This window comes from Limulus polyphemus, unplaced genomic scaffold (genome assembly GCF_000517525.1).
Source record: "Limulus polyphemus unplaced genomic scaffold, Limulus_polyphemus-2.1.2 Scaffold365, whole genome shotgun sequence".
NCBI lineage: Eukaryota > Metazoa > Arthropoda > Merostomata > Xiphosura > Limulidae > Limulus > Limulus polyphemus.
This window is the reverse complement of record NW_013665975.1, coordinates 128,516-140,777: the sequence shown is the minus strand read 5'-3', so window position 1 is coordinate 140,777 and position 12,262 is coordinate 128,516. Positions and strand designations below refer to the sequence as shown.

Here is a 12,262-nt window from a genome sequence, read left to right as displayed (position 1 = left end):
GACCCCTCCTGCTACATCCACCTATCACATCCTCTCTTTCAGGATTTGTTAATAGTTCTCTCTTACATTTAATTATATATTACGTATAACCAATAGAAAGCCAAGGTTTCATCTATCAAATGATGTATATATTATGTTGTGTTCTGAACAGATAATCATCAATCATGATTTTCTGTTTGATAGCTCTGTAACTAAACAAAATTGAAGGCCATAAAAATTATTGTTTGTCTGAGGAATAACGATTTTATAGAGAGTAATTTATGTTTAATTTCGTACTTTTTTCGAGGGGGTGGTGGATAAAATAGCGAAGATGACGTGCTGAGAGAAAATGTGTCACGTGGGTCACACTAGGGGAAATTCAGGCTTTTTTGTAATATTGCCTTGTAGAATTAAGAACTTAACTTGTATACTATTAAAATATGGATTATTAGCTAAGATTTTATGCTATTCTAATTGGTTTAACCTAAATAAAAAGTAGTTTAATAAAATTTTGAATGTAAGACACTAAAACCTTGTGTCATGCGCAGTAAAGAATACCCGGGGTGATAGGGTTAAAAGTTAGTGGTATCAAATCTATAAAGACTTTGACCAAGCCCATGTTGAGAGAGTTAAAAAAAAACTTAGAAAGCTGACTGCTAAGAAAAATAAATGGTTACACTATTAGTTGAGCTGATTTGTTAATCAGACTTCATCTAAGTACACAAATGTTGTTGGTCAAGTTTAGTGCTATCAGTAGATAATATTTTTAAATGTATGAATTTTTTGTGAGTTTTTATTTTTACCCTGTTACTGGTACACATGTTTCTACAGAACTGAAACACCATTTGACATGATAGAACTTGACATAAGATAAAATATGAATATATTTTTTTTTATTTTCTGGATTTAATAAATTAAAAGAATGACATTTGTCATGTAGCTAAGATGCCAGTAACTTCTCTGTTGTATAGATTGAAAAACTGGAAGAGCAACTTAACAAGGAACAAGTATTACATCATCAGGCTGAGGAAATAAACCGTAAACTAAGTGCAGGTTGGTTAATTCTACATTTTTCTCTTGAATAAAATATTTTTTTATAAAGTTCTATAAATAAATAGCATTAGAATTCCTTATTTGTGTAGCTTACTTGTGACAGTTATAGGAAGTATTTTACTACCTTGAAAGGCTAATAGCTTTATTTAACATATATGTACTTTATAGATTTTGAGAATCCATGAGTTGCTTCATTAAATAAGAAAATACATAAACAAAAACCACCTTTAAAATTTAGCTGGGCACTTACTAAAAGGGAGTTTTGGCAACTCAGAAAATATATTAATTCTTGTACCATATGATGTGATTAAAATTATTTTTTATTATAAACCTAAATTCATATGCCTCAACATTTGGGAGAAGGACAGCAACAATAATGGGTGGGGGGAATGATCTTTTTTTTTTCCTTCACATTTATATTTCTATTACCTATACACTTGCATATATATTTAACACTACTTTTTTTAAGTTTGATCTAGTACACAAAATAGTGACTGTCCCAGTAGAATCAAAACTGTTGGCAAGCTTGTAATTACATAGGTACAATAGTAATAAGATAACTGAATACATACTTGATATATGCCTTGTAAAGTTGACCAAATTACAAAGACATATGAAATAAAAATTTACAAAACTACAAGATAATTTATCATGTGGAATACATTGTTATCAATAACTAAATATTCTTACTTTTCTGGATAATAAACAGTATGTTTCTGTTCTTTACACTGTGTTATAAACGGACAAGGAAGTAAACTTACTTCCAAAACATACTTACTTTCCCTCACACCACAGCTATTTCTCAACTGCTAGAATTTCTTCCTTTGCCCATCTAAGCATTGGTCTGATTTTTTCTCACTTGCTCCAGTCTTTTATACCTCACTTCATTGTTCTTGGCAATATTTGTCTCATGACACTCTCCACCAACATCAATGAGCCCTCTCTCCTGGTACTGTATATAAGCACCTCATTCAGGCCACTCCTATCCCACCTCTGATATCTAGCATCGCTGAACAATGGGGAAGGAGTAACTCTTGGGTGAGACTGTAGGTGATCTTATTGTACTAAGATGGAGACATATATTCGGCTTGGGGGGGTCTGAGGCTGCATTTGAGGGCAATCCTGGATATTGTAGAGAGAATTTAGATTTGCTTTTTCCTGTGCCTTCTTTTATTCTGTTGGCTTATCAGGAGGCCATTTTGGGATAAGCTGCCTCAGGCTCCTTTTCTTCAGTTTGTCCATTGGGTGTGTGTTTTAGGTCTTTCCCCAGTTGTTTTTGAGCCTGCACCTTACTTGATGGCTGAAAGGTATAGGAGTGAATACTTAGTTTTCCTTCCATCTACTAACATTGTCGTTCATGAAGGGAGATTTACTGCTCAATTACATGAAGTGACAGCTATGTCTTATCTGGCACTGTTGTTGGAACTACGTGATTTAGCCTACCAACTCCAGGTGGAAGTATATTCTAACTTTCAAAGAATTCACCTGCTTCTAGAAATTAGGGGCTTTACAGTGGATTTTGTAGTAACCTGAATAGATCAATGCCCACTGGTGGGACAGCAGAAACTGTGTACTTACAACTCTAGAGTCCAGTGTGTTGTTTTCCTAAAACAAAACATTGTTGAAAAACTATCAGGATCACCAATTCTATTGATGATGAGCTGGACCCATTATTAGCATGCACATTGGTTTGATTGTCAGCTTCTACATTAATCTCTGTTGTTGTTGATGTCTCCACTTTCATTGGCTCCTACAGGGGGTCATAGTTCAGTCCCTATTTGAGGGTACCCAGAATAGATTCTATCCACATCCAAGGGTACCGCTGCTTGATCTCAACACCTTCAGCAGAATTGGTGATTATTGTATGCCGTTAGGGTCTGTTGGGGCTCAGCTCCGAGAATTCCTGGATGTATGGTAAATCTTAAACACTGATCCAGTAACTTACCCTCGGGCTTTGGCAATGGATGCATTCCATCAGGATGGGACCTGATTACAACTCTAGGTCTTCCCTCCAATTCGTATGATACCCAAGGTATTAAATATGATTTGTTCCAACCCATTGACAGGTTTTGTAGATAGCACCAGAGGGCAGCTACACTCTGGTTTCTGCTTCTTCACTCCTTTCAGGAGTGCCTACCTCTTCCACTTTTTCTTTGGCCATGATCTGACATGATACACCCAGCTACCCAGAAGCTCACACTTCAGACATGGAGGTTATGCAGTTCTTTGCACAGCATTGGGGTTTAATTTCTAAGGTTGCCGTGAATCTGTCTTTGCTTAGTCCCACAGCGGAACTTATCAACAGAAATGGCACAAGTATCAGCAATAGTGTATTGAGAGGAGGTTGAACCCATTTCGATCAGAAGTGTCAACCATAACTCAATTTTTGACCAGGCTCTTTGTTATGGTTTTGCATTTCCACAATCACCCTGTATAAGTTGGCTTTATCGACTACCATTCATGGACTATCATGAGTGAAGCATAAAGGGATCCTGCTTGTCTTTGCCAATCTTTGGATTGAATAAATCAGGGACAGTTTGCTATTAACAATTTAGGGAAGTTGGTTCACCTATTGCACTGTTTCCAGAACAATGTTCCTCAGTACATTTGGACTTCTTCAGGTTGAGGAGAAGGGTTGTCCGCTTCAGTGTTGCTAACCTTTTGGTTGTGGTTCTGGTGGCTCGGAATGCATCACTCTATGGCTACAGGTTGGGATCCACTCATAAATATATAGATATATATTGCGGTCCAATTGCCCTAGCCACTAACATGGGATATAGGTACCATGACCCTATAATTTCAACCCCAAGCAGTGTAACCTTGGCTATCTGATTGGGGTCTGGCCAGTAGTGTTGATAAATTATGTAAAATTCCACCCACAGTACATGAATTAAGTTCCAGGTGAAGAGCATATCTGTTCTGGATGTAGAGCAATTCCCCCACTAGGGTGCAAGTATTCTATTGACACACTCATGATCTGTGCCGATGCTTTCTGTATGGATAATAATAATAATACCCTCACCAGCCCCTCCACCTTTGTACATGTTTACCAATTATATTTGTCATAAAACTAGTGTTAGGCTCACTGTATTTCTAAACACTAAATTCTTTATTTCATCTCTTAGGCTTTTCATGAGAAGAGTGTATAACCACACTATATCTGCCAATCTGTTTCTTGTAAAATTCCTAAGAGATTGAATAAAGAATGTTGTGTTTCAGAATACAATAAGCCTAATACAGTTTTCAATTTATTACAATCACTTTTCCAGAAAAGGCATCACACCATAGTGATTGTTATACATGTTAACCTTATACCATCAATGCTGTTATGGAATATCACATCCTATGTGTAAAATAATCAACATTGACAACCTTTTTATTTTGTTTCATTGTTTAATTTCTGTGTTATGAATATGTAAATTGTTTGAACTGCAAGATACTGTGTAAGACAGAAGATATAATATTTTGATTTAAGTAATTTTTGTTTTGTTAATAACTCCAGATTATGACAAAGTTTCACAGATAATCAAATAGAAATCTTGCATTATTTTTTTTTGTAAATGAAAACTAAAAAAAGATGTTTCATTGTATATCCAGAACTCGTTTCATTACGTGGAGAAGAGCCTAGCCAAATTCATCAGCTCAGGGCAGAGTTGGAATTACTTAAAGCTGGTAGTTTTAAAGGAAACTTACTTTTCCCAAAGAGTCTCTCTGACAGTTGGAGGCCTGAAGTATGTTTTTGATACTTCTAAAGATATTAAAATTTTTTTTTTCCTGAAGGGTAAAAAATCAACTAAAATTTTATGATGAAAAAAATATATTTTCAACTTAATTTTAAGTTTTTATTATCTACTTGTGTTTTACTCTGAAGTTAAAGGATATTTAAAATTATTATGAAGTTTTGGCTAGATTACAGCAAAACCACTGTTATAAAACAATCTGACTTCTCAGTTTATTTTTAGTTAAATCATGCATCTGACAATCCATCATGTGATTTGAATTACAAATTATTAACCGTTCAGCCCATGATAATGTAAAACGGGTTATTTTAAAGATGTGGTGGTAGGCTTTATGTCTTTTTCCATCACAAAATTAATATTTATTTGCAATACTGGGAATATGAAGTTAGTGGCAATTAACACAGGTTGCCAACTCAATTTTATAAGTAGCAGAATTCAAAGGACAAAAATACTTATCAAAAATTCATCCAAAATGGTAATTGCAGAAGTTCACAATTCTTAATTGAAATATTCATTTCGTACAACAAAATTTAGGTCTGTAATAATCTTGCTTCACTTCAAATAATATACAAATTGATAACTTACTTATAAGAGAACTGAATTATTTCTCATTTCTAGCAAATCTGAAGATACAACAAATTCTGTATCTGGCTGATATAAGGTCTTTGGTAAGAGGTGAAGTTATCTTGAGGGTAACTAATGATTCCATCAAATACTAAAATTTCTTCAAATTTCCATCATCTATACCATTTGTGCATTATTACAGCTTATTATAATTATTTTAGCTTGTTCTGTCTTCATGGTAACTTTATGTTCACTGTATGTGATGTCCTTAAATGATTACTGAAACTATTACATTCCAGTGAGAATATTGTTACCATACTTGTCCATGTGTATATTAACTGAGTTAATGATAACAGCTACTCTGTCTTGTTTGATTTCTTTCTGCTGGGCCTCTCACATTTTGGTGAAAACAATATATTCTATTCAATGCTTTCATGCTTGTTCATGTATTTTGATCTCTGTGTTAAACTGTGTTTGAAATTAACTTAGTGAGTTTTGTCAAAAAGTAATGCTTAAAATCAGATAAGTTATCAGTTGATAAGGGCATAAGGTACCCTTGACCACTCCTGTAAAAAAGCTGTTTGCATATATAGTCTAGGTCAAATGACCTTATCATTTGCACTTCAGATACATTACTGGTCGTCTGAAGCCTAAACTGCTTAACAATGAAGTGAGATGAATGATTGCTATTGTTTCATAACACTGGTTTTGTCTTGTTATATCTATTATATTCCATTATATAATTATTTAAGTAGCTGAGACCAGATTAAACTATACTGTGTTAATTTATTTTCTTTCAGGAATTTGGGATATTAACTTATCAATGGGAGAAATAATTCATTAGAACTTGTTATAAATTACTTTGGGTACAAAAAAAAAACATAATTGTTTTGATAATGGATTATGCTTTACAAACATAAATCCTTTTAAAATTATGTAGAACATTTTTTCAGGCACATCAAGATCATTTAACCAAATTGTTGAATAATATCAACACTGAACTTCATAACCAGTCCCTAACGAGAGACATTATGGAGAAAGATCGAGCTAAAAGTGAAGCTTCCATTAGACAGGATTTTTTGCGCAACAAAAACAATTACATGGTAATTGGTTAATTTTTTAATTTGTTCCATTCTGTGTAAGTTTATGTGAAATGTAGCTTACTGTTGTGCATCAAATACATTAAATATAACTCTTCATCAAAAAATTTGTAATTTATATATATATAAATGTTTTTAAACTGCTCAAGCAAATATGCATAAAAGCCAAACATTTTTGGTTCAATGCTGAATATAGTTTCAGTTACTGGACTTGAACGAATTCTTAACTGCTCATTCTCAGATGAAGTAACAGTTCTGAAATTGTCAGTTTTAATTAACGTTATTAAACCTTCAACTCATTATAGTTTTCTCATGCATGAAATTAAAAAATTGAAACGAAACTAATCAAGTTGATAAATAGAATAGGACAAAATTACAGTTATAGCTGATGTAGAAAAGCAAATTGTGATGTTTAGAAGCTGGCTTTGGAGATTCATGTATCAGACTTTAATACAAATCCTTAACTGGTTTTCATCTTCACATTTAATTACAAACATCACATTGACCTTTTGACTCATTCTAAAGTCATCCTCAGACATGAATATTTAAATGTAAGCTAAGCAGTTTGATGAGAGTAATAGGAAAAAGCTCATCATTTTAAAAGAAGGGCGGATGGTGTCTGAATGTGGTTCAAAATTGTTATATATGTTTAATATCATAATAATATTATTGTTTTGAAAAGTATAGACAAGCTGGATGTATTTAGAAGCAACACCGTGAGCATATTTAAAACTTCTTGTAACAGTTTGATGGTGATTAATATGAAAAATTTGCTTTTATTGCATTGAAAACTAATGGTGCTTAATATATTTCAAACTGAATACATTTAAGAAACTAATAATTTGAGTTTATTTAAGAATTAATTCAGTGAGAGTATTTAAAAACATACACTATATAAAATTGATATGATCATGTTTCTCAGACACTAATATTTGAATGTACTTTATCTAAAAGTTATTTTTAGTCCATCATGAATGAGAGTTTAGATATTTACCATATCTTTTTTAATATGTAAATTAAGGAATTTTTGTTTAAAATATAAGATACATGCAGTTACATTTCTGGATATGTATAAGTTTCCCCTTTTGCTGTTGCCATTGTAATTGAACTAAAGGTATCAGTCATTCTTCTAACAGTGTGTTGTAATCATGTATATGTGTTAATATTATTTTTATTGTTCTCTTTTTTTTCAGACATGTTTATTGTGCTATTGAAACTTTGACTAAAATAAGTAAAACTCTATAATTGCATCTAATTATATTATAAATTAGTGAATGGGCATTATGTAACTTTAATCTCTTAGGAACAAATATCCTTCTTACAAAAAAAGCTCTCAACAAAAGAGACAGAAAGAGGAGACTTGGAACAAAATTTGGACCGATTAAAAAGAAAGTTAGAAGCTGAACAGTTAGCTAGGAAAAGCTTAGAAACTCAGATGTATGCTACTGGTGGATCTCAAGTGGTGAGACAATTGAATAATCTCCCAGCTGATAGTAAAATACTGAACAATTTTCGCAGTGCAACAGTCTCTGGTAGCCAGGAAAGGTTAGTTATCTATTATCTTCCAATTTATTCTTAAACCAAATTCAAGGGAAAATCATTGCCATCCCTTTGGATCCATGAAAAATATCTTAACCATTTCACTAAGGGCTCGGTCCCAGGAATTGACCTTGTAACCATATTATGCTTGTTGTAGTTTTCATACTATAACTTTTAATACGGTACGCACACTTTCACAAAATTTAGCAGATTATTATTAAACATAACAAGGCTTTTTGTACATAAGATGTCAGATTTTTAAATAAAGATTTGCTCGTTCATTTTTCCCTAATGAACATTAACTATCTCACATACAAGGTAATTTTGACTTCAAGATTAAAAATATCTTTATGCATTAGAAATTTGTCAAATTTCATTTTTTTAAATCTTTATAAACTCCTAATAAAATCCAGTTAAATATCAAATGTTTTTTTTAGAAAAACTTTATATTTTACCTGTTATTTTCTCTATCTTATCTCTGTATGGGTTTGTTTGATTTGATTAACCTTGTAACCATATAAAAATTTGAAAATAAGATTTAATTTCTGTTTTTTCATCTTGGACTGGCTACAAATTGTAACATGAAACCACAAATGTTTATTGTAAATAACAAATCTTGTAACATTATACATTTATTATTTTTATTTTATTGGCCTTTCAGCAGTGTCTGACTAACTTTACAGAAGTTGCAATCATGGCACGCATGCATCTCATATTACCGTATCCAGTACCATAATAGTGGCATTTACAAAGTTGTCTGTATTTTGTAAGATACAGTCACATTTTGGTTATAATACATTATATACGTATATCTATTATTACTGTTTACAAATAAATTTTTAAGTTTCAGTATTTTTCTTAAAACATAGAACAGCAAATAAAGAAATATAAAAAACAATGATCTCTAATACTTGTGGTTGTAAAGAAGCTTGTACTCGCTTGCCATACCTTGCATGGTAAGCCTTGCTGAATTTCGCATGTAGAGAATGTAAAACAAAAGAACATTTTTTTAGGTTTTATTTATGCATTTTGAAATAACAAAAAATTATAAGTTACTCTACCAATATCACAGAATTTCACTGTAATTTATCAGGCTTACTAACTAAGCTTCATTTCAGTCTAAAAAAAATACTGTTGTACAAACGACATTTTTTTTTATCCCTTCCTTCTGAGATGGGGAACAGAAAGATTAATCATGAGAAATAGATAACTAATAGGCTAAGAAAACAACATGGAGAAAATTCTGAGCTTTTGATTGGTTATAAACACGTGATAGAGCAAAGTGGATGTATGTAAGCAGGTATTTCCAAAAATAGAAGATGTGGACAGGGCCACTGTATTTGATTTGCTAAATATGGTGATATCTTAGTAAATAGAAAAGATAGGAGGCTCTCTATATTTAGACTTTGTATGTGGACATCACAAACATCTAATTTGAACCAAAGCTGCATTCAACATACCATATGACACACAAAAATCAATATTTAGGAATTTTGTTTTAATATTTACATATAAATTAACTAATTATAATCTACAATTTGATACCAAACTTTCTGACATACATTCAGAAAATAACAGTTCAATAAAATTTTGAATATAAGTCTACAAACATGATGACATGCCCTTTGACCCCAACCATAAGAAAACCCGTAGTGATAGCGACCGTATCACAATAATTCTGTACAAGTTGATGTGTGATGCCAACTAATTCTGACCAGTTTGTATCGGATTAACACATTCAAGAAACAATGCATGTGGACATGTAGTGAGAAGGTTTAGCATTTTTTAGATGTAATTTTATAAACTGAGCCTAGTTAAATGATGATGGATGTCAGAAAATGAGAAAAGTTGATTTATTTTTCATGTGAGATCACATCAGTTTGGGTAGTCGTATCTGAGGAGCACAAGAAAAAAGGGTTAAGAAATACACAGATTGTAAACTGAGTCATGGTGAATTTCACGCATTTTAGTTCTGAGCAAACATATGCACACTCTCATCCACCCCTCTAAATCCCAAATCTATCCCTAAAATTCGTGTTTTGCACTTCTTTTTTTTTGTTTCTTTGAATATTTGCCAAATAGTTTGAAAAATATGTAGAGTACATTGTGTTCCATTGAAAGAATGTAGTGTTTTATAGTGAAAACGGAAGTAAATTACAAATGTTATCTTGGCAAAAAAAATTTTTTTTTATGTGGAAAATATGTTTGCAAGAGTTGGCAAAATACACGTGCTTCTAAGTACTTTATATTTCTTGAATGATTATCATTTTGTTAATATGTATAAACTGTTTAACTTTTCTTAATTGTAGGTTTGGAGAGGATGAGGAAGACTAGATATTGTGTATAAATTTTTTGGTACAATTACATCGGGGATATTTACTGTGCAGAGTGAATATGCATTGCCCATTTGAACTAATATTTCAGTAATTTCATAAGAATAGGGTATATTTTTGTGTATTATATAAGAAACTCATTCATTTATTAAGTTAAATTTTTCAGAGACAAATTTCTTACGTACCAGTGACATTTGCCTGCAAGTTAGATTGTAAATACGAATCATGCACTATAACAGAATAAAATAAATTAAAAATTTCAGTTCAAAAAAAAAAAGGAACATCATCGTTTATAAAATATACACTGCCGGAGTCTCAGGAAGAAAGGACCTATCAGGGTATAGCAGTACGTTAGTGGAGAGTCCTGTACACATGTAGTGCAAACAAATCCAACCTACAATGCCCGCATGCCAGCAGCAACAAAAAATACACTTGGAGGGAAAGGTGATACATGGTAGAAAGGACCTATCAGGGTATAGCAGTACGTAAGTGGAGTGATAAAGAGTCCTGTACACATGTAGTGCAAACAACTCCAACCTACAATGCCCGCATGCCAGCAGCAACAAAAAATACACTTAGAGGGAAAGGTGATACATGGTACACAAGGTTAAAGGCTCCAAAGGATGTTGAGACAAAGCATGTAAAACCACCTTAATATCCCAGTTGGGTAATTGAAAAGCCCATTTGGGATGAAGGACTCTAAGTGATTTGAGAAAGCCGGTTAGCATGGGATTCAAAGACCTTCCGATGTTAGAAAAATGAAAAGTAGTCAATAAAGCTGCCTTATATAAAATAACAGTAGAAGAAGCTAGACCTTTGTCAAAAAGCCAGGTCAAAAAATGAGAAATGGTGGGCACTTTTGGGTTATGAGGATTCAATTTCCTTGTGAGACACCATTGGTGATAAGTGTGTCATTTCCACTTATAAATGGCCATTATTGGTCTATAAATAGATTGAGACAAATATAAGGCAACTTTAGACATTAAACTCTGATGTCATGCAAAGGACTGCATAACTTCCATACATGAAGTTTAAGTTTGGAAATGTCATGGTGTAGAATGTTGGATCAAGGTTGCCTCAACAAAGATGGCTAAAGAGGAAGTGGCAGAGATGGACACTCTTGAAGATACTGTAGAAGGGGAAACCATGGTTGGGCTTGCCAAGCTAGAGCTACCAACAGTACCCAGCAAGTAGTGGATCAAATCAGAGCCAGAACTCTGGGTAACAGATGAAAATTGGGGGAAAGGCATAGAGACGCAATCTCATCCAATCCTGACTGAATGCATCTATTGCCAAAGCCTGAGGATGTGGTACTGGGGACCAAATCGCCTGTAGTTGAGAATTCCAATGATTGGCAAATGCATCGATCATAGAAGTCCCAAACTGAAGTCAAATACACAGGAAAATCTTGCAATGGAGCATCTATTTGGTCTGGAGAATACGGTTGGGCCAAGACAGGTGATCTGCTATTAAATTCATCACCACAGGAACATGGCAAGCCAGGAGGCTGATGTGATGGGAGTGAGTCCAGAAGAGAATATCCAAAGTTCGAAAACAAAGCTCACAAGAATGTGTGCCCCCTTGACAGGAAATGTAAGAGACCACTATGGAATCGTCTGAATGATTCATGACAATTTTCCTCTTCAACAGATCTTGACCTTGAACCATAACCATATAAAGTAACTTAAAAAAAAAGCTTTGTAGAGTTATGTTTTAAATTTAATTAAATAACTATGTTATTACATTTTAATAATAAAGTTAGAAAAAAATTACCTTTACCCTCCAGATAATTATAAGAGAATTTTTATTTTAACCAACATTTCATTTTTGTGGCATCTTCAGGGCTAGTACATAAAACTGTTTCATATTACAATGCTGCTGTTTTTTTGTTGTTTTTGAATTTCGCGCAAAGCTACACCAGGGCTATCTGCGCTAGCCGTCCCTAATTTAGCAG

General features: G+C 33.1%; 1 protein-coding gene across 4 annotated transcripts in view; it reads left to right on the top strand.

The window, feature by feature from the left end:
• The window catches only part of LOC106457717 (ankyrin repeat domain-containing protein 30A-like), an 88,920-nt gene that overhangs the window by 71,855 nt on the left and 4,803 nt on the right, over positions 1–12,262 (top strand). For 3 of the 4 annotated variants that reach the window (XM_013917163.2, XM_022383727.1, XM_022383729.1), the window contains exons 30-33: positions 951–1,032; positions 4,630–4,763; positions 6,290–6,439; positions 7,740–7,981. In XM_013917163.2, the coding sequence (XP_013772617.2) occupies positions 951–1,032; positions 4,630–4,763; positions 6,290–6,439; positions 7,740–7,981 (608 nt within the window). The remainder of the gene's footprint in view (positions 1–950; positions 1,033–4,629; positions 4,764–6,289; positions 6,440–7,739; positions 7,982–12,262) is intronic. The other variant, XM_022383726.1, reaches the window with a different exon arrangement.